General features: G+C 39.6%; 1 protein-coding gene and 1 long non-coding RNA gene across 3 annotated transcripts in view; one reads left to right on the plus strand and one right to left on the minus strand.

Moving 5' to 3' along the window:
• The window catches only part of pacrg (PARK2 co-regulated), a 165,069-nt gene that overhangs the window by 20,767 nt on the left and 120,406 nt on the right, over positions 1-23,896 (plus strand). For both annotated transcript variants that reach the window (XM_078940477.1, XM_004082184.4), the window contains exon 2: positions 3,505-3,639. In XM_078940477.1, the coding sequence (XP_078796603.1) occupies positions 3,505-3,639 (135 nt within the window). The remainder of the gene's footprint in view (positions 1-3,504; positions 3,640-23,896) is intronic.
• Positions 10,515-23,846, minus strand: LOC144988971 (uncharacterized). The gene is made up of 2 exons (XR_013653079.1): positions 23,700-23,846; positions 10,515-16,365 (listed from the first exon to the last, which is right to left on the minus strand). It is a non-coding gene; the product is annotated as an uncharacterized LOC144988971 (long non-coding RNA).

The raw sequence follows: 23,896 nt of genomic DNA on the forward strand, positions 1-23,896 counted from the left end.
TAAGTTGCTTAACAGTGAGTCCCAATTGTTCAAAATTTGATGCAAACTCAGAGGGACCACATGTTGCAGTTCCTTTAAAGGCCACTGGAGGCAGGAAAGAAAGAAGCCTCTTTCCATCAACTCTTCTATTAGAAAGTCTAAATTCACACAAATAATTTTAGAACTTTTTTTTTTATTTTTTTTCAATCAGTTGATTTTGGGTGTGTATATCTTTACCTCGAACATGATTGAATACACATCTCAATACATGGTCCACACGTCGATGCTTAAGATTCAAGCTTGTGGCGATATTATACAGTCCAGTTCCTAAAATGAACACAGTCTAGATACATAATAGTTATGTAAAACCAAATGCCTTTCAACAGAGAAATAGCTGGTGCTTTTTATTTTAAGCAACAAAAGTAAAATGTCTAAAGGACCAGCTTCAACATTAAAACATGGCATTTTGGGTCTTTTTGTCTGTTTCGTGCTTTGCGGTTAAAAAAGTGTCATTTTTATTTATGAAGGCAGTAATTGTGGTGCAGTGAAAAATAAAAAAGGTTATCAGATGTTTAGTGCCATCCAACCCGAACATCCACACACACATTCCTCACGGTGGTTCACCTTCATTTGGCTTACATTGGTAGAGGCTAGCTGGTGAATGGACGTCTTTTTGTTTGCATCTCAAGTACATAAAAAGGCAAAGAGAGTAGAGACAAAACAGGAACAGAAACTAAGTTTGACAGAAACCGATTATTTTTACTTCCCGTTCGATTTCATACCTTTTTATCGACATAATCTTGTTTGAAACTGGTTTTCAACTGATACTGTTGCTGCCAGTGCTAGATCGATTTTTTCAAACGTATCTTTATCTTCTACATCCCTAATTGTTTTTGTCTGTTACTGCTCAGATTTTCTGCATTGTTAGAGGGCAAGTATATTTGATTGGCAGGTGGGTGGACTGAACTGAACTCTACTTTTACCATGTGCCGCCCAACTGACCCTTTTTGGAATATAAATGAGGAGGTCAACTCAAGTCAATAAACTCATCCCATTTCAGGCTTTGATTTAAAGTTGTAGAATCCTTTTGGTGACATCACAGATTATCCGAAAAGCCATGGCTTTCATTCTATATGTCTCCAGAAGCTTCATAAACAATGCAGCTGGGTATAAAAGTAAATGATTGCTGGTGTGCGTTGCCTGTCAGTGCCGATAACCAGAGAAAAAGCAGCGATGTGGCTCTGATGCTTCAAACACTTCCACACCTATGAGCACAGGCTGCTGAACTGCAGTGTCATCATTCCTGACCAGAAAAGCTGCTCAGCCAGTCAATGCAGTTGGAGCTCCCTCTCCCCTCCCTGCCCAGTTGATGCTATTTTTAGCTGCATATGCAGTGTGGCTTCACTGCCGACGTAGCTAGCTGGATATTAGGGCTTTTTTTCCTCTCTTTTTTTTTGCTTCTGCAGGCTGAAGCAGCACTGATCCAGCAAACCTATAAGCTTCCTGCTTCCACAGCAAGGGATGCAAAACACACCCTGCTGTGACGGGAATGAACACGGTTAAAGTGAAAAGCTGGAAAAGTCATAAAAGAAGAAAAATAAAAAAAAAGAAGCTTCCTGGATTATTGTGACTAGATGATGAACTGATACTGAAAAGGCTGTCCCATGCATTCTGAGTTTAAACATTTCAAGCAATTACATTTTAATTAAAGAGAGTGAAAGGAATATCTTTTTAAAGCCAGACTAAACAAAGTTATAATAATTAAAAATGGCTCTGTAATTAAAATTAGACAAAAAGAAAAGCAGCTTTTGTTGTCTCTTAAAGCCTGCTAGAGTAGCTGACACAGCTAAAAGCCTTTTTTTCTGCACGTTACATGCTTTGTTAGTCATGGACATTTTGTCTCGTTTGTCTTTCTCCTGCAGGTATGCAAACCTGCGCCTATTAATTCAGCATAATAATATTTAGTATTCCCCTGCATGGTAAACAAATGCTCCAAAAGGATTCATTTGAAATGACTGCACTGCAATCCCATGGTGCATTAGGACTGTTTAAATGCAGGGAGTGCTCACTGAGAGCCACTAGGGGGTTGCTGTGATAATTTCTTTTCTCCTCTTGTTCCTTTAGGCTTCATCACGCCGACACCGGCTTACAGTGAGCAACCCGAACTTTGTTGCAGTCACGTTGCATCATTAGTTGGTGGTTATTTAAAACATTTACCAAAGCAAAATGTTGCTAAATTTGTTTTCTAAATCTGTGTACAACAGACAAAAGAAATCATGAATTCTTTTTAATGTCTACCAAGTTTGATGCCAACATGAGGAGGTTGTTATGGCAACATGTCTGTTCCTGTTGTCAAATTCTTGTATAAGTGCCCAAATATTTTTGTCAAAGGTATGTGCACATTTATCAAATATGAGTTTTAACAGGAGCCTAGTGTTGCACCAAATACTTGGTAAGAGTGATTTTTGGGTATTGTGAATGATCTCCGATTCGGCGATTTTCACATTTTTGGACGATGTGGGAAAAAGAAAACTTTAGTTTGAGCGATCTTCACAAAATATTACACACATGCTCTCAGCTTAAGTCTTGACTTTTGACCTCGGGAAGAGGGCGGCATCTTAAATTTTCCCAAAAGTTGACCTTTATTACCAGCTACAAATTGAACCTCCTCTTAGGGATTTTTGGGATGTGTTGCCTCTTAACTCCTCAAGCATTATTGAAAAAGCTGCTTGAGGAAAAAATGTTGGAATAAAAAGTTGTAGATTTTAAGTGGCGCTGGCATGGCGAGCTCGCAAAAGCGGTTTTCCCTTGATGCTTTCACATTTTGTACTGGATTTATGTGAAAATTTGATATATGATTGCCTGGCTCAAGCTGAACAAAATTACATAACATTCGTTATGATTATATTAGCAATGTGTGCAAGGTTAATAAAAAAATCTCCATAAGTTTACTTTTGGCAATGCTGTTCATCATCCCCAGGTGGTCAAAACACAAATTGGTTGTTATGGAGATAAAACCAAGAGAAAAGCTGTCATTTTGAAAATAAAAAGTGAGGGGCATTTATTTAGCAGCCGCTCAGCCAGTGAAGGCGGGTTGGGGATGGGTGGTGAGGGTGGGGTCCCGTAGCTCTGTGGGCCACAAGTTTAAATTTTAAATTGTATGTTTTATTTTTAACATTTGTAACATGATTAGCCTTCCCGTTCTCATCACCATCAATAATAGCTTCCACCAAATTTCAGAAAAACATCAATGATCTGGCAAAAGTAACAGCAAAAAGATTAATACAACAACAGCTCAGGGTACAGAGCCTCTGGCCAACACACAAATACACACAACTGTGCCCTCAGTGTTTCACATTTCCTCAGAGAACCACATGTTTCTGCCTGAATAATTTCTAAAAAGCAGCAGGAGCAAATTTATTCTTGCAGGAGAAAATGGTTATTTTTCTGAAGCCCTTTCTTGTTGCTCTTCTGCTTTGCTCCTTTCTCCTAATTAACATTTTTGTTTTCATTGTGTGGGACCAGGTGGAGCCCCCTGCAAAAACAGATGTTTTTCAAGAGCAGGCTTACAGGCCAACGGCCTTTAGGAAACACTACGATCGGAGAGACCTTCCTATCGCTTTGGATTACGGAGGAAGACCGAACTCCATCAAGTGGCAGGTAGGGTAAGATCTCACAAGCCCAGACATTTCTTCACAGTTTGAAAATCAAAACTTTAAATCAAAGTTTGCATTTTACCATGGTTTTGGAAAGGTACTAAACTATCTATAGAAGTAGTTCCAGAACATAAAATAATTAAATTGTTTATATTGATACTTAAAAATGGAAATTCAACACAATTTCCCCCCCCAAAAAAATAATAAAACAAGCTTTCGCTTCAGTTGACAATTTAGTTTTCAAAAACATGGTTTCTTTCTTCATAGGTCTTTGTTAGAAGTATATTTGTTTTATTAGATTATTTTTATAAAAAGAAACTTACCTACCACGTTTTTTTTCTTACAGTGTTAGGAGTTAGTCACGTTGCTGTTGATGTTTAATTTTTTGTGTTTTTAATGTTTTTACAGATTTATTTCTTAACTAAATATCAATTTGTTTTCTGTGGTTATTTTTTGCCAGTATTTTCTTTTTTATAGTTTATCATCTTATTTATCTAAATATATTTTCAAATGGTACCCAAGCCTTTTACTTCTCTGCACAGTAAAGCACTTTTGAATTTTCTTTGTATTGTGTTGCTGAGGTAAGGGGTACAGAGCTGAAGACTAATTTACAGGGAGGACACTTTTGAAAAAAGATGATTAAGTGTGCTAACTGCTTTTTGTCAAGGTATCCGTTTGGAATTCCCAACAGGAAGTTCTAAAAAGTTGTTCAAATAAACTGTTATTTAAAAAGATACTTGAGGAATATTTTATGTATAGTGAGTGTAGTGTGTGTGGTGGCAGGTGGTAAAGGTCTTCTACTGTCCCTTTTTCTACGTTTCCCTTTAAAGTCCCACTACAATCATCTTGTGATCTTCATTTGTGATTATACCGTTTTAGGTAAAATATAAAAACCTGTGTCATTTTCTCGGACATTGTTTCTGCAGAGTTGCAGTAGTTGATTAGAAATTCCTCTCTGAGTTGCGGGCCGGACTGTTTGTGGAGTAAGCCTGCCCTGACTTCCCATCATCCATCTGTTTACCGGTACACTCTCTCCTGCTAGCTAACAGTCCCTCACAACCCCGGCCTAACATTACCGGTGCAACCATAATGGCGAGCTATGTAGGAGCTATCCAGCCATACAGTTTTGATTCAGATTCCAGCTCAGACCAGGAAAACAAAGACGTTCATGGATCTATTTGTCTGCAAGTGGATGCATCAGAATGGAGCAGAGGGAGCTTGTGGCCGCTGTAGTAGGTCATGAGTCACATCTACAAGCTTTTTCCGACAGGGTGTTTTCGTCTGCTCCTGATTCACAACAATTTGAATAAATAAATACTTCAGTATGTCCTCCATCATAAGAAAATTGCCTGAAAAAAATGTCAAGCAAAAATTTCTCATTGCAATAGATCTTTAACCTATGACATATGGGCAAAAATTTAATAGGCATTTAATTATTCTTGTTGCTGCATTCCAGTCTTGAAGATGTGACTTTTGTTGTATTAAATGTGTTATTGTATTGTCTCACTCTTCATGAAAAGAACAAATGAATGTAACAGAGCAAAACTGCTGATTGGAGACAAAGTTATTTGTAAAACTAAAATCTAAAGTCCTGTTAGAAAAACTCCTATAAAGAAAAATTTAATCAGAAAAGACGCACAATCAGATATGAGAGTCCCCCTATAGATGTCTATGTAAAGCTGACAACACATATTGTCATTTTTGTGTCATTTGGTTATTTTTGCAGTCCCTTGCTATCGAAAAGAGCTTTTGCCGTTTACCTTTAGGAGGCAGTATAGATCAGCTCAGCTGAAGCCTCCACCAGTCTCCCAGTATTAGTCACAGAACCCATCAATCACAGACTCTATGGGAACTCACAGCAAAACGCAGGAAGTATTTGTGTATTTATTTGTGTGTGCATATATAAATGTGTGCTTTAACACTCCGCCGAGCCATTACTGTGGGCTCCTGCCTGCTGCAGCGTGTGTAGAATTGATGCTTATTTTTCTTTTTTAAATGGCCGTATTGTTTTATTCCAACACACAAATATGCTGCAGGCTACTCTGTAGCTCTACAAATGCCACACATCGCAACTACTCTTATGACAATTATTTTCTAGTAAACTACGATTAATGAATCATGAAAATTGTGCTCTTTTTTTTCCCACTTCAAAGGAAGGCAGGGAGGTGGGTGGTTGAGAGGGCACTTGTTAGTTTTGCCTGTCTTCAGGTGAAAACATCATGAAAGTGTCTCTCATTGCATGAATTATTAATGGAAAACGTTCAAATAAATTTTAGCATTTGCAGAAAATAATGGATTTCTTTTGTGCGCTGACTGTGAGAAAGCATGCAGTGGATAGGATGTGGTGTGTGCTGCCAAATCCACTATTTCTGCTATGTTTCTTGTTATTTCTCCAATAGACAGAGTCTTTTGAAGATGGGGGGGAAAGAAAAAATACTTAAATTGTTCTGTAGCTTTGCACTTAACAAGACTCTATGAATGCATCAGTGGTTCACGAATATTTCTAATTGGTGCTTTTTAGAGCAGTTCAGGTACAAATGGTCAACACTTAGTGCTTGCAAGTCTGTCCTCTTCCATGTGTGTGTACTGTGACCGAAAGTGCTACTGTGATTAGAGTAAGTGGAGAGGGGCTGCTGCGTGTTTGCACAGAGCTGCCCTCGGGGCACCGGTTCAAGACAGCAGCTCAGGATCAATCCCAGTCTGAGAGCTCAGCCTCCGAGCTAATAAAATGCCCGTGGAAAGTAAAAAAAGAGACAGAGTCTAAATTATGTGTTGATTTAGTTTGGGACCCAGGTACTCAAGTATACAGTGTATGCGTATATGTCTGGAAAGGAATCTGTGTTCAGGCGTTTTTATTTTTTCTGTTAAGCCTTACATTTTCTTTGGCACAGAATTGAAAAACTGCAGCTCATTCATGAAAATGACCATGAAAAAGACAAGCGGGCTTCATGTTTAGCTAAACAAAGTCTGTTCAATCAATATCGTTTTTGTGTAGATAGTCATTTTCCGTTCATTTGCAATTACATGGTTCAATCAACAAGAAGTACAGCATATGTTTCTGTCCTCTATAAGCTGCATCATACTTTGTTTTATTTGTATATTTTTAACATCTGGTCAAATATTTTTACACATAGTTTGGGAACAGTAAAGCAAGGCAGAAGCACAGAAACATGGAAAAGTCTACAGTCAGTGGATATTGTACTTTTTATTTATTATTTGAAATGAAACAGGTGAAGACGACTCATCAGCCTTAATACATTTTGAGTTATTTATAAATGTCAAAGCAATCAAATATTTACAACAAATGCTTTTTTATTTACAGACTAATTTTTACATGTGACTGTTAAAAATACATGTAGTAAACATTGTGTTTTTTTGAAAATTTTCTGTCAGCCAGTCAACAGACTAAATTGGTAAACATCAATGACGATGTCAAAACTAAAACGCAAACTGTTGGATCAGCTAAATAAAAAAGCTTTGTTTAAAAAATCCTAACCAGCAATCATTTTTTCTGCATTCTTCATTCTTATGTTGTTTGATGAAATTAAAAATTATTGCTACAACTACATTTTTTCATAGATTTGCCAACAATCAAAACAATCATTAAGTGCCCAAGCTTATAATTGTTCCATGAAACAAGTGTTTGTACACCAACAAAATGAGTTAAAGACCTACTCCAATCATCTTTTGATCTATTTTAAAAGCATCCCCAGTGGTCTTTTGATGATTATGACAGTTATGTTGTTTTTACCAAAAATCCCAAAAACCAGTGTCGTTTACATAGTGCGGCAGGAGGTCATTAAATATTTGCCTCTGAGTTGGTGCAAATCAACCTGCCCCCTCCCCAATACTGAGAGCTCTCTGTTCATACGCTCTCCCAGTGGTTTACAGCCCTTCAGACCCCCATCCTAACATTTCCAATGCAACAAAAATGGCGACCAATATCAGAGCCATCCAGCCGAACCCTTTTGAGCATGATATCAGCTCAGACGAGGAAAACTAAGACATACATGGATCTTTTTGTCTACAAGTGGATGCACCGGAATGGAGTGGAGGAGGGAGCTAGAGGTCCGCACAGTATATTTTCTTCGCAACAAATCAACTTTTTTAAATGTCATTTTTTTGTCTGCTCCCAGATCACAATTATTTGAATGCAGTAATACTCAAAAATGCAACTTTTTTGCTTAATTTTCTTAATTTATTGTACGTTCTGCATCCTCAAAAAATGCCAAAAAGGAGATTTGTTCTCACTTTTATGATCATTTTTCAGCCTTTCTGAATCACGCTGCCCTGCTCATTGGTAAAATGGTTTCTTTCTTAACCAGTAACATTTTTCAAGCTTTTTTTTAATTCTGACAAGTCTCTTTCTCTAAATGAGTACCAACACTTTTTTAAATAGTTTTTTTCATGGATTGTTCCACAACTCTACTTTCAGCACAAGTATTGGAAGCTGGCTGGAGTTGTAATAACTTTGTGCTAAAATTGCAGGTCTTGAGGATGTTTGAGTAGAAGCACATCTGTTTGCTTGCTGATGTATGTTTTAATCCGCGTTTGAGACCATATGTACGGGGGGAAATCCAAGTGAGCTAAATGTCAAGGGCAAGCCGGAGAAAGAAAAGTTGGATCTGAAAGGTAATTTGGCACTCTAGAGGAAAAAGCCTCGGCTTTAATGGGGCGAACAGGTAAAAGCTTTACACGTATGAGGAACATGTGCAGCAGGTAGATAAGAGAGAGTTGAGTGAGTTACTATCCCAGCACATTTGGGTTTGTGTGGGTGTATGTTTTAATGTGTGGTCGGCCCATGCCGTAACATGGAAGCCAAAGGCTCGGAACAGACGCTGTAATCTACTGGTGGCGCCCAGTGCCAAAAAGAGAAAGATAGATGGGGGGGCTCCACAGGGACTCAGCAATCAGGAGACAAGACAGTCGCTTGACTCTCAGTTATAATAGATGAGTTGAGGTCTTCCTGTCTCTCCCTGTGAGGCTTGGTTTAAGTCGAGCCTCTTTACCCTCTGCTGTGCTCTGCAGGGTTGCAACCATAGGAAGACCTTCACCATCTACACACACATGCGCACTACACTTCTCCTTATCTGATTTTTTTAATTTCATTTCATTCATTACCCATCTGCTTTATCATGCTCCCTGATATATTTTTCTACCCTGTGACTTCTGTGCTCCAGGTTGTCGTTTTTGTCCCTCGTCTGTTTCCACTGACATTCACCCGTTCATGTCGCCCCCATTCCTCTGCACTCAAATGCTGTTTCTATTCCCCTTTGTCCTTTTATGGAGCCCGTCAGAGAGCAAAAGGAAAAGGCCATTTTCAAAAATATCAATGCAAACCTGATTTCCGCAAACCCTCCGCCACCATGCAAGCTTTGGTCGGCATTTGGGGCTCAGAGATGTGTGTGTGTGTGCGTGGGGGGGGGGACGATCAATTAATCTGATCAAGCGCTTTAGGAAATGGAGAGCGTAAGCGTTCCTGGGGGACGGATATCCATCTCCTTGGGATGATTGAATTACGCACAGAGTGAGAGTTGCAGAGGAGGGAGGACTGGAGAAATGAGGTAGTAAGGGTGACTGGGGATGAGGGTGCATGAGAAATGCAACACTGGATGCAAGTGAAAGATAGAGGGGAAATAACCAGAGCAGAGCAAGAGGAGAGGAGTGGGATGAAAGAGAGATTTTGTCATTGCAAATACTGTGGTAATTTCTTCTCTTTCATTATTTCATGTTTCCCATTTCCATACATTTTTGCATCACGCCATCCTGCTGATAATTTCTTTATTATACAGTTAGATTAAATGAAGCGAGTGTAGAAATGAGTTAAAGCTGTGCAGCTATTCACAAATGTAACATTAGATCAAAAAGTAAACTTAGATGCTTCAGTTTTATTTATGTACAAATGCATGGAAACTGTCTTCCAATCACTTATAAGGGAAGTCATTCACCCCTCCAAGAAAAGATTTCATACCAAATGTCTGGAAGCTTAATAAGAAAAAGAACACCGTTATTTGTCTCTCACTAAGGAAATTACCTTATTGAAACAGCTGCAAGACATGAACAGTGCTGAAGTGAAGGAGGAAAAAAAAGATAATTAATCTATTTTTTTATCCATTTTCTGAATCCCTTTTGGGATCACAGGGTTGCTGGAGCCTGTCCCATCTACTGTTGCGCAAAGCGGATATACCCTAGACAACTCACACATGCACACCAGGGCCAACTAGAGTCCCTAGTTAACCTATGAAGAATGTTTTTGGACTGTAGGAGGAGGCCAGATCAAACCCACTCATGCACGAAGAGAACACGCAAACTTTCCGCACAGAAAGGTCCCAGTCAGTTTGTAGAGCCGGACAGCAGCAGGACGTTCTAGGCAGGACCTAATTCACTCTCCTTAACAGAGATTACAGTTACAGTGTTCCCCTTGCATGGAGAAATGGCATCCGCTGACTCAGTAGTGGACGGAAAATATCCTGATACACTGAAAAGATAATAGTGTTGAATAATTATCATCCAGGTGATTAAAAAAACGTCTTTAATGACTTAGCGGCTGGGTAGCTCGGTTGGTAAGGTGAGAGGCCACAATGCAGGAATCCAGGGGTCGATTCCCAGAGGGTGATAAACAATGGTTCTGGGTCAATTACCATATCAATGGCGTGCAATGAACATCACTCAGTGAGGGCCGTTAGGCAAGGCCCTTAACGCTACTGCCTCCCGAGCGCGGTTAGGCAGCAGCTCACCGCTCCCCCAGGGGATGGGTCAAAATGCGGAGAAGAATTTCCCCGTTGTGGGATCAATAAAGTCTCAATTATTATTATTATTAATGTTTCAGAAGGTTTTTTGATGAGTAAGGATCAGTGAGGAACATTCTTCTGATGCGGGTGGGGGTGGGGGGTGGTTCTTTGTATCTGCGGATTTTGCGCATTTGTCTCCGGTTCCTAACCCCCACGAAAATGGTGGGAATACTGAATTACTCCTAAAACTTTCTAGAGTAGCTCGTCTGCGTCTTCCAGCTTTACTATCAGCTTGAACAGCACCAATGGGCAGTGTCAGGGTTCAAAGGGTTAAAAAAAAAAGACTATTTCACACGACACGCCTTACTCACTCTTACAGTAAGTATTTACTACGACCTGTTGCTCGCAGCATGCCGATGGAGAAAAATGTGCATTAACAGTTTTGTCCTTTGGGTTCATTGAGTGGTCACGACCGGGCAAACGGCCTGTATCCACCTATAAGGGCAGCTGTGAAAACGGCATAAGACTTGGTTGAATTTTGTCCTTTACTTTGACGTTTAGGTTAAAACCACTTCTTCCCCTTTAGATCCTTTGGGCCGAACTCTGCAAAAATGTGTCCAAACACAGTTCTGACTCTTTGTGAACGCCCTGACTGCTGGTACCCGGCACCGCCTCGGTCTGTCCTCTTTTGTTTACATGGAATCCTCTTTGGTGTTGTACATCTCAGCCGTTTCTGATCCTGTATTCAGGTGTCGTTCCAGTGAAGCCAAGCTCAGTGCCTCACTGCTGTCCATCAGTCCAGGCACTTCTTCAAGTTTTATCACTACCAACCACTACTCCTGGCTGGTTGTGCTTGTCCTCTCCTTAGAGTTCATCCACTTGTTGTCCTCAGTTTTGGGCTGATGAAGAGCCCTTAAAAGCTCAACAAGGTAGCACTGACCAGATCTTCTTTATAAAGCATTAATTCACAAGCCACACAAAATCATGTCAGAATAATTGAAAAGACAGATCTAATCTAAAAATCTAATAATATGCTAACAAATATGACAACAAAAATTATAATTAAAAAAATGTTCTTTTGCAAGTATTTATTACAAAGGTTTGGTTCTCTCAGAAAAGTACAGTCCAAAAACAGCCCTTTTAAAAAAAAATATTCTAGATTGAACAGAAAGTGTTTAATTAAGCAAAGAATTTCTGCCAACTAATTGAAAAAACATGATACCTAGAAATTGTGTTTTTAGAAAAGAGTTACAGGAATTATGAGAACGTTCCGTTTGTCAAAACGTTGGCAAAAAAAGCATACATTTAGTTTTTTTTCTCGGTTCCACAGATTTTTGCAAATTTAGAAGTAAATGTTTGAAAAAGGAAACAGTATGGTGGTATGAACAAAGATTTGTTTTTTACTGTCTCTTAGATTTAGCCAAAAATAAAAAATAAAAACTAAATAAAGACACTTTGTTTAAATTAAATGTATGTTTACATTTATTTTGTATAACATTTAAAACAAAACATTCTCTATAGATAATGCAAATTTTAAAAAAGATTTTTGTAGTGTGTTTTACCGCAATATTACTCTGGATTTGTGTTAAAAATATATATTTTTATGATTAAAAATATTTTTTATGTTAGCAGAGTGCATTTTGGGTAAATATTGAGTGATAAATTGACCCATGGGGTTCCAAAAAAGGAAAAATGTTGAAAATGGGACTAAATGTCAAAATGAAATGCTAATTCTAAGACAAAAAAAACATTTGTTAATGGAATAAAAATATGAAGGAAAAGTTCAAAAAGCTTCATGAATGATGTACCGAATTTCTGTCCTTTTTAAAAAATTTAAAAAAAATCATGATTTACAGTGAAATTTTGTTTTGAGATTGTACAAAGCAGATTTATAAAATAGTTTTACATGAATCATTGATGTCACAAGTCATAGAAAATGCTGAAAAATACGATTTTCACAACAGCTCTGTGAATCTCTCTGCCACAATAACATTTGAAGTTCTATTCAGAGTATAGAAGCCTTAAGCAAGTAACCCTTCTAAGAACAATGCAATTCTTTCTGCTTAACTTATTCAGAGTGAGCGTTTCAGTTTAAAAAAAAAACTCCTAAAATCCTTTTGGGGTTTCCAGAAAAAAAGAAAATCTAAAACATTAAATCTTTTGTGTTGGAGCTTTTGAAGAAAAGGTGAACATCAATCAAAACCTTTATAAAAGATTTAACACCTTGTTTTATTGGAAATGACTGACTCTGACTTTCCAATGGCAGCTTTTGTTAGGATTTGTTATGAAATTGAATATAGCAGTTTGTTTTACTAGAAAACGTTGATCTTCTCTTCCACCGCGGACACCAGAGTTTTGGGGAAAACTCTGGTGAATAGAGGGAATAAAATGGGGTTAACCATGCGTTCTCAACTGGCTGGCAGAAAACTGGATACTCTCGGGGTAGACTTCTGTGTCGAAAGAAAAACGATGAACCACAATAAAAGGAGAGAATATGAACAAGCCCCCTTGGGCTTTCACAGAGGGGAGAAGAGAAGAGAAAGTTTAGATTAGAGGAGTAGGAAAAAAAACAGCAGGCCCTCTTGCTGAATAAAGAGATGAGAAAAGAAAGGAGATGGGTGGAAAAAAGATCCTCTTCGACAACAGCAGTGGCTAACTATCAAGACATGCTGCTTCCCCGGAGGGCGAGAATTGCTGAATTACTGATGGGACGAAACCAGATGAGCTGCACCACTTCCAGGCTGCAGGAATGAGGGGGACTTCAGGAATGGAAGTATCCAGTGGAGGGAGCCTATCTACAGAACTTGATCTCCACCGCCTGCTGCCCTCAGACATTTCTCCTAACAGACAAACGCCTCATGAGGCTGATGATGGTTGTTCAGACTGCAGGCCTTTCACCCTTGCTGTGACATGAGACAATAGCAAATAATGGATTTTGAGGGAGAATGAAGTGTCACAGGGGAAGATTTTACTTTCAAGATGATTTGCTTTGGGAATCCATGCAAAGCTGCTCACTTCTGCGAGCCGTCTTATTGCAGCCATTTAAATTTAATTTGTTTTTATGTTTTTGCCCTGGCAACAGCTGCAGAAAAGTGTTTTTAGAGGTTTTTTTTTGTTCTTCAGCCTCAGGAGTGCAACCACTAAAGGGATTTTTTTATTTGCATTTATGTGGATGACAGAAAACCAGAAAATGTCAACACAGAGTCATTATAGGTTGTAAATGAGAGGTTTAAGTCGTGACATTTCACAGATCACAAAATTAAAAAGTGGAAATTTTATGACATCAGGAATGGGCAATAATGTCGCCACAACTTTGGAACCGGAGCCAAAATCATTCAGTCAAAAAACGATATGAAAATTTCTGCCTCTAATAAAGTTGGACCATCACAAACATCAGCTCACCTGCATTAAACGTTAACATGTTGGCCATGTTGTCACAACTGCTCAATCTATCTACAGTGTTTTTTTTTTTTTTTTGGACAACAAGTTGCTCCGGAGTAGGCCAATACATCCCAGCAGCTAAAAAAAACGCATAATAAAGAAGAAAAAGTCATATATAAATTTGGAATGAATACAATAATAAACTGAATATATGCACGCTTCCATAACACATTGATGCTAATTTAGCTTCAAGAAACTCAGATAATCATGGCATAAAGAACTAGTCAACTAAAATCTTCAGATAACTTCAAAACACTAAATCCGTTTAATTTTTTATCCTCAGTGTTGTTCTGGAACAATTCCGCCAAGTCTGGCGTAAGACTGAGTGGCGCTTCTCCTTCTGTGTTGGTGTCAATAGCAAATACACACACCTACAGTGCCCTAAGCAATCACATTTAAGTCGCACCCCTGGCCAAACACAAAAATAAGCTCACCTGTTGATGACGGTGGTTCATGACTCCAGTTTGTAAAGGACACTTTTGGTTCTTCAAGGCTACTAAATTTTTCAAGGACAAGACTTTTTGCTGTTCATTTGAGCAGCTTTTTCAAAACACAGTAAAAGTTGAATGAGTGGGAATCTCCTCAAAAAGCTTTTAAAGGAGAGACCTTCTTCAACAAAACAAAAGTTAAGAAGAAAACATCTCCGAATTTGACCTCAATATCTCCAAATTGTATTGTTTGGTTTACCTGCCGTCTGTGATCTGGCCGCTCATAATAGTTCCCAAGCACCAAATCATTCATTCATTTTCACATTCCTTTCATTTCTGTTTAGGGGGGGTCCTTAAGGCTTCCCAGCTAATGTTGAGCGTGGGTAGGGTCACCCCATCATCACAGAGACAGAAAGCACACACACTCAGTCACAACTTTAAAATGTAGACATGTGAAAACCCCTAAGAAGCCAGCTTTTGGACTGGGGGAGGAAGCTGGAGTGCCCACAGAAAACCCCCCCACACGGGCAGGGATTTGAACCAGGGGTTGTTAGTGATGCTTCTTTAGTGCTACCCACTACCCCACCATGCAGCCCAGCAAGCCCAAAATCTGGATAGTCTGGATAAAACAAATCGAGGGGTATAGAAAATAAAACAACTTCAGTATCTTATCCTTATTTAAGTCATTTTTAAGTTTTGTTTTATTAAAGTGGATTTCAAAATGTTATATTTAATAATATATTGAATTTGAAGCATCTTTCAAGCCATGCACTCACACATATATGATTTCAAATACATTGTGTACAAAGGATCACAGATTCCAAAATCATAATGAAACTTCTTCATATAAAAAAAACACAGTTACAATGAGAAGGCCAGTTGAAACAGATTTGTTTTCAGCAGATTAGTGGATTTTAGTGGATGACATTGACGTTCTAATGTTTTCAATTTACAAAAACAAAGGTTTGGAAGAAATGCAGGACCTGGTAGAGCACCCTAGGGCAGAATTTAGTTAATTAAATAATGGAACTTAATGATGACAAACGGCAGACTGCATTTTAGCACTCTTGCCTCACTGTAAGAAGTCCCTGGTTGGAATCCCAGCTGAATCCTTTCTGTGTAGAGTTTGCTTGTTCTCCTGGTGCATGTGTGGGCTTTGTCCAGGCACTCCCACTCCCTCCCACAGGCCAAAAAACAGGCTTCATAGGTTAACTGATGACTCTAAATTGTTCCTAGAAGTGAATGTGAAAGTTTGACCCTTCAAAAAATCTTTTAAGTAATGCACTGACTGAACCCTTCACATGTTTTAGCTAAAACCTGATTTACTCTTTGTATATTTTCCAGAATTATTTTGACTGAATGGTTTTCTTAATGTAAATTGAAGTATGTATTGTGATGTGCTTTTATCCACCTTTATATTTCTCCACTTCCCTGGTTATCATCATAAAATAAGAACATGTTCTTAATCGCTTACCAGGTTAAATAAAGGTTAAATAAAATACCAACTAGGATAGGCTCCAGCAATCCTGTGATCGCAAAAGGAATTGAGCAGATTTGAGAAATGGAGGAATTATAAAAAAGAGTAACTTGAACAAAAACATGAAAAACAGTGAACAACGACTGAGGGGGGAGACAAAAGGCTCCGACCCTGCCAAAGAGAAATAAAGAAATTCAAATAGATTAAACAACTACAACAACAACAACTGTGGATAGTCGGTGACTTGACTGATACTTGGTGTGACTGACCAACATATGTTTGAAAATATTTAATATCATCAAAACCCAGATATCATACAAACGTTGATGTGATGTGCATTATGGATGCTCAACAAAGTGATGCTGGTGATTCTATTCTTGATCCTGAACAACAGCCTGTCAGAAACTTCCAGCAAACTCACATCAAATCGGACGTAAAGGCCCTGCGACTAAGCATCCTTTGATTTTCGTCTTCAGACCTTTCTCTTCTTTTCCACCATTTGCTTTCACATCACCCAGCTTGCATGGTTTCAGCAGTCACCCTGTTGATCCAACACAACTGTCCTTCCTGTGCAGATGGCGCGTAAGACAAATGCATCCACCGTCTCGCAGGGAAACACAAGACCGTGACTCCTTGTAGACAGATGGGGAAAGCTATGAATAGCAGGGAGGGGGGGGGTGAAAGAAGGAGACAATTAATAAATGACATTAAAATGATGTGGGAGAAGGAGATATGTGATGGCTAGAGTGGCTGTGAAATTAGACTAAGACAGAGGACGAGACGGAGAGGGACCCAGGGCGCCTGCCAGAACTGCAAATCATGTCCCTCATTGCCGCACCAGAGCTGTCACCCTTCCCTCCTACAAAATAAGCTGGAGATCTATTGATTGGCACTTGTATTTGTTAGTGTGCTCCTGCTTGAAATGAAACCTTTAATTAACTTAATGGACCAGCTGCAGCTGCAGCCAGTAAGAGCAGAGCGGCAAAAAGATAGGAGGAAGAGCAGAGATAGATAATGAGTGGGGTTAAAGCAGCCCTTCTATCAGATACGAGACAGCTAAAGTAAGCTTTCAACCAGAGGGTTCACATCAACTGCTAAAAGTTCTGTTGGTCTGAATAGCGTCTGTGTTTTTATCTATGAGTCACCCCCCCCAAAAGCGTTAAGGGCCCCCCTGCTTCTGTCTGTGCCGCCATCTCTCTGGAGCGCACCTCTCCCCTCCACTACGCGCCATTCTCATTCCTGTCCACTCATCCATTCTGTCAAAGGTTAATTGGTTTGGAAATGATTCGATTCATTCTCAACGTTAATGCTGTTATCATGCTTTTGTTAGAAAAAAAAGGGAGAAAGAAAAACTACCCCCCACATGCACTTAAGCCTAATTTAAAATAAAGGGAGAAAAAATCCAATTTAATTTTTTCTCTTCTTACTCTGGCCCAGACTTGTCCCCACAAGTCTTTTCCTTTAAATTATAGCAGAATTTCATTACCTTGAAAGCCTTTCCGCCTCCTCCCTCTGCTCCCCTCCCTGTCTCCAATACTTTGAATGGCTCAGGACTAATGTCTTTCTTGTAACCTCAAGGTCGGAATATTTGGACCCGGGGAAGCGCTCAAGGGTTCCTGTGATTAATGCACTGTACAAAGTACCTTGGAATAATGCAGTGGCTGATGACTGCACAGACAATCTGCCGTGCACACACGCAAAAACACAGACACACACGTGCTCGAGGTATTTAAAGATGGAGACACAGCATCACTGCCCTTAATGTGGATCACGAAGGGGCTTTCATATTCAAATCGGGTTCGCTGGAGTCCCCTTTAACGCCTCCACTACCACCACAAGAATGGGGTTCAGTCCCCAGACAGGAAGCATGTGTTTTTCACTCTTGACACAAATCTAACTTTACTTAACTGGACATGACTGGGCATCACTTCCCCACAGCTGGGGCAAGGAAAAGGAAAGTTCCAAATTCCAGCGTCATCTTTCTTGCAGCACCAGTATTTCAGATGTTAACACACTGCATTTTAGGGGATTATCTGTGAGTGTCAAAGAGCGATAGTTTTGGTGTTTCTACATACTTGTGTATCTGCAGCAAAACAGCCACAATCTGTTTCTTTTTTTTTTCTTCTTTTGCTGACACATCTGACGACGTCTGATAAAAATGTTCTTTTCCTCATTTCTGTGACCACTCAAAGGTCCTCCTGCTGGCTTCTGGGCTCGCTGCCGCTGCCCTATTGATCACACACACACATACACACACACGCACACACACACACCCACACACAGAGGGCTCTGTATTGAAGTTGTTTGCAAGACTCCAGATGCTATCTCTACTTTTGTTAATTATTTACATTTGGTTTCACAAATTTGATCGATAGTTAACTGAGCCAGCAGGGCCCGTCTGCAAGACAAAACAAATGCTTTTGCAGAACAGAAAGACGACTCTTCAGGGTAAAAAAGCTGCTTTGTTTTTTCACTTTTGAGTGTGTAGGTATGTTGGTTTAAGGAACAGATAAGGGGTGCTTGAAATATTGTCATACTTCACATCGTAGTCTGATCTTAACATCCTTTAATTTCAGGTAACGCCACAAGAACTGGATAAGTAGTGGCCATTCTCTGGATTTAGATTCCACTTAAAGAGACATAAATGGGTAAATAGTTGTCTGTCTGTTGTGGGATTTGGAAAAATGAGGCCTTTGGACTGGTGTTTTTTTGTTTTGTTTTTAGAGGTAAGGATTTAGAAATAAACTTTTCTTAAACATTTAACAGAAGATGCATATGGTTCAAATGTTTCACTGTAGTTTGCAAATAAATAAGATTGTTTCAAAGCATAATTTCCACAAAATATAATCATCACAATAACTATAGGAAAGAGCCTTAAATAACTTTCCTCAATAACAATTTACCTGAAGCTGCTTATAAAATGAGCCACTTTTTTAGCAAATACAGTTTGATGTGTTGAACAAATAAAAGAAACATTGACTATTTTTCTTTCTGAGGAAAGCCAATGGAACTTGATAATATTAGGGCAGACAGAATAAACAGCCATTAGTGACATATTTTTGCTAACGCTTACCCAGTTTGTATTGAACACCAAATCTCTAATCATTATCACATTTCTAAAGTTAGTTGATTTTCCAATGACAACTGTGCCAATAATGAGATTTCCAATCAACACTGGTGGATGTTTTTCCTCAAAAACTCTATAAGTCCAGCATAGTATCACCAATATCATCCTGACTAACAGCAATGTTAATTTTTTCTCTGTAGAGGAGATTTCTAAACCTGAATACCTCCAAACCACTGCATACTACTGAACCAACTCCTCCTGGTATCTAATGATGACATTTAGGGCTTTTCAATGACACCAAATGTGATGGGGTGGGGCTCTGAGAGTTATAGTATTTGTGGATAAAATAAATTTGACTGGATAGGTTTTTTACTCACGTTGTTATAACACAGACATGTACAATATTTTAGAGGTTCAGATCTGCACAAGTGTCAAAGTAATACAGGAACCAGAAGTCACCCTTGAGCAGCATTTTGTATCCATGGAAACCACTGTGTGCAAATGGACCCCTTGCATGTGACGGCAGTAGGCCGCCATTTTGGGAATCAAACTGTGGGAGTCAAACAGAGGGCGTCGCTGCTGTGGCTATTTGTCGTGTTGATCTTTTGTTGTGTTGACTCGACTGTCTGCCTTTGATCAGTTCCCTCCGTGTTGTCTGCAAGACAAAATAAAGGGCTGCAAGGTCTGCCACAGATCAGAACTGACGTCTGGTATCTGTTCGGATGAAACCCGTCACCCACACACGAGCACGACGCAGAGCAGTGGGGCAGTGATAAAGTGGTTGGGGTGTGCACTTTCAAAGACTGGGTCGCAAATAGAAAAGATGAGTTTTTATATATTGACAAAATACAAAAATCCCATTATATCAAAGCATCGAGCATCAATAGCCTTAATATAATAATAATTTATCAGCCACATGGTGCGGGCGAGGATAACGGAGACGGACATAGACAAAGAAACAGCTCAGGCACATTCAGGCTCTGCAGAAACCTGGGGTGCAGCTTCCTCACATTGTTGAGGAATAGTTTGCATGCTTTACGTTAATGATCAAGGTTAAAAACGATAAAAAGTACTGGTTCCAGCACCATATTAGTACCAGCACCCTTTCTAAAGTAACAGATTGTCACCGGTACCGGATAAAACTCAAAACGATAACCATCCCTAACACTACTGGTGCAACAAGAGTATTGGAGCCAACCAGCTGTACAGTGTTGAGCCAGATGCCGGCTCAGACATGGAATACAAAGACATTGGTGGTACATGATTCTCCAATTAGAGGTGTTTTTTTATTGTAATTGTGGTTCGCACATCTATCTAAAATCTGACTGACAGAAATGGATTAAGGCATGATATGCTGATCTGTTTTAGTCATTTGTCCTGTAGCACCTCAGGCGACCAACATTACAAACCCAGATCTACGCACCTACTAATTCCTGTGATGCCTTATGAGAACCTGTTTGTCTTAATGTTTGTGTTCTAATTTACCCGTTTGAGCTGCATGTTTGCCATTGTTAACAGACAGACATGTCAATCACTAATCCTGCTGGGTGTTCAACCACCAAACCTGGTACTGGCCTCGCCGTTGCCTTATCTTGCTTCTGTTTCCAGCCTGTCACTGATAAGGAAAAAGAGCAGGGAGGAAGGTGGATAAGTGGGGCTGGGGAAATAAGAAAAATGAAAATAAAGAGTGAGTTGTGGTTAAAAAAGAGTGGAGGTAGATATGTGGAGACAGAAATAGGGCATGATTAAAGAGGGAGGTCTCCCTGGTGGCACACTCGCCCTTTTCTCTGCTCCTTTATGCAGATTGTTAAATTTGCCTCATCGTGGTTGCTGTGTTTCATTGGTGCAGATAAATGGCGTCTCACTTTTGTCCTACCACAGCCATGTAAGTACATTCCAAAAAATACAATGCGGAGCACCAATCCATCCTGAAGCTATTTTCTGCTTGTCAGCAATGTTTTGATTTGTGTTTGTGTGTAACTAAAAAGCTCAGCCTCACAACAACACACCAACCCATATATCTAAACCAAAGGAGAAAGGTGCAGTAATTTGTGTTTAAGTCATAGACTCTGTGGGCCACGCTGAAGCCTCAGCTCCAGCTTCAGTCTGGGTTTCACCTGACTCAGCATTATTGCTAAATCTGACTTTCGACATCATGCATCACCTCGTGGAGACAACCTCTGGCCGCAATCTGGGCGCCTTTGTCAGCTCGGGGCATCCTGGCCTCCGAATTGCTGAGGTGATAGAATTTCCCCTCCTCCCCCGCTCCTTCACATCTGTACATCAGCATTTCTTTCTCCACTGTCACCCGCTCAGACTACCTCTGACCAAAAGACTGTGGTGATGAAATCCCTCTCAAATCATTTCCTCTCTGCCCCATTTACAGACACCTCTGTTTCACAAGTTGAAAAGCAAGAGGGAAGAAAAAGAAGTGATCAAAAAGTATGACAAGAAAGAATCTGGGAGTGATTAGATAGAAAGGGAGTAAAACGAACATACAGAAGGTTTTGATTAAGTGGTCTTTTAAAGTGCTAGTGGGTAGCAATTCAGCAGCTCTTTAGTCTCCAGAGGACCTGTCTCAATTACACTAATGAGGCAGAATGACTTAACTGTAGCTTCCAAGGAAGGCAACTGGAGAAAGGGAGTCTTGCAAGGCCATAAAGGAGGGGTTGGGGAGCATCAGCCCCGGTTCGTGTGTGTGAAACACACAGGAAGTGAATGCCCTGTGAAGTTAAATGAAGTGTGCCGGGCTCATTGGAAGCCCGTGTTAGCTGGCAGACTGACACTCAGTGACCTCCCACTGTGCACATCACTTTCTCGTCTGGGCTGTCAGGGAACAGTTAACCTCAGTCTGCCCGAACCTTGACCTTCGCTAAGCCAATGCATGTCTTCAATGAAAGCATCGCATTCAGAATGCAGACATCAGTAGACAGAGGCATGAAGCGTTAGATTTTTACTCTGCTGTGAAAACTAAGCATATGATCGCTTCGTGCTTGTGTGCATGAGCGTCTCAATATCCTGTTTAAAATGATTCATTTTCAGTGGTCCATTTTATCCACACAAAATAATAGAATCAGCCCACAATGAAAAAATACACTCACCGGCTACTTCATTGGGCACATCTGTCCAACTGCTCATTAACGCAAATTTCTAATCAGCCAATTACACGGCGAAAACTCAGTGCATTTAGGCATATAGACATGGTCAAGACGATCTGCTGCAGTTCAAACCGAGCATCAGAATGAAGAAAGGCGATTGAAGGGACTTTGAATGTGGCCTGGTAGTTGGTACCAGACGGGCTAGTCTAAGTATTTCAGAAACTGCTGATCTATAGGGATTTTCACCCACAACCATCTCTATGGTTAAAAGAGAAAATATCCACTGAGGGGCAGTTCACTGGCAGTAAAGCATTAAAAAGTATACGCCATTTACCATTGTTTTATGTAGTCTTGAAGTTGTTTCCTGCTAAAAATGTCTTTTTCTCCAGTAAGTGAACAGGACAGATCATGAAACAAAGGAACTTAAAGAAGTTAATAAAAAAGACAACTCCATGAAAAGAAAAATCCAATCTTAAGGTTAATGAAGCAAAATCTTAAAACATGAAAAAACACTATGAAGCAGCTGGACTGAGGATTTATGCCACTAAGAAAACTAGAATGAGTGTTGTCCAAATGCAAAGAGAAATGTTGTCGTTTGTTGGTATATCAACACCTACCTATCAGATTTCCAGTGACTTTCAGTTTAAGACATGACATCTTGACTAATGAGAAAAAAATCACATGCTTTGTACTTTTTCACACCATCCAAAAAAGTTTTCTCCCAACATTAGTTTCAGGCTGACGTTTCGTCTCACAGGACAATGTGTTTTTGTGAGACCAACACTTTCACTGATGGCTATTTCACCTTTCACATTCAATTGTAGGGAAACTGCTAGAATCATTTGTCATTCTTTCATGGGCCACTGAGTGAAATATGACTCATGGCTTCCAGAAATGTTAAATTTGAAAAAGCACCTTGGCACGTACCACCTTTGTCTCAAATTTCCTCCCTCATCTCCTCCCTTCTTCTAAGCTTTCCGTCTTAAGAAGAAATTGCTTTTATTTAAACTCATCTTGATGTGGCTTTGTGACATGAAATGTGAAGAAATCAACATATTGTTTATCTGTCTCTTTAAATCTCCATCTCTAAAGTTTTTGTTTTACTTTTGACCATCAATTCTGCCTCTTATAAGGGAACTGATTTGGAAAAAAATAGGAAGTTTTAGCAAATGCAGGTCAAAAAGCTAGATTTGTTTTTTATATTTTCCAGAATCACAAGCCATCAAATTCCTGAACAGAGAATCTAATCTTAGCGCATGAATTTGAGCAAAAACGAACTTGACTAAAGCTCACATTTACATATCTAAAATTGAAGTTTGGATTGGAACACATCGAGCATAGCTTGGCTTTAGGTGTGAAAATGTCAACTGCAAATGGTATCAAGTTTCCCTCGTCAGCGCTGATGGAGGACCAACAGCTGCCCGGGTTGCCATTTGTCTTCTTGAGCGAAATTTCTAATAACCGTAATGGCTTTGGCAATAAATTACCAACAGCCCGTCAAAGATAACATAGTGCAGCATTTGAATCTAACAAAAAAGCCGTTACAGCTTTAGCTCGATCATATTTTTACAACTTAGAAACTCCCTAAAGGTAAGATTTAAGCTAATCGTAAAAACCACATTCTTCTTCCTATATCACTATCCATCTTTGTACTCTATAATATGCAGTGGTGTATGCTACTGCATATTATAGAGTATTTTACCCTGATGTATTTATTAATTTTTAAGCAAAAAAATAGCACAAACTCCCTTCTGGTATTGGCTCCCTGTGATGGGCTTACAAAACAACAACAAAACCTGAGAGGACTCAGACGGGATCTTACCCTGAACCGCATCATCACTTGACCTCGTCCCATAGTATTTACCCCCACAACCCCTTATGGGGATGTCTGCAATGCTTCTATAGCATGAGTGTGCTTGGTAATTGGAGCAGCAGGAGGCGATTTGTTCATGTCCATTCCTTCACTGCCGGTGGGCAGCTCATCCAGTGATGCCCTCCTGCCATTTGTCAAATGGGAGT

This window comes from Oryzias latipes, chromosome 22 (assembly GCF_053564925.1).
Source record: "Oryzias latipes strain Hd-rR chromosome 22, Olatipes_Hd-rR_3.1".
In the NCBI taxonomy this organism is placed as follows: Eukaryota; Metazoa; Chordata; class Actinopteri; order Beloniformes; family Adrianichthyidae; genus Oryzias; species Oryzias latipes.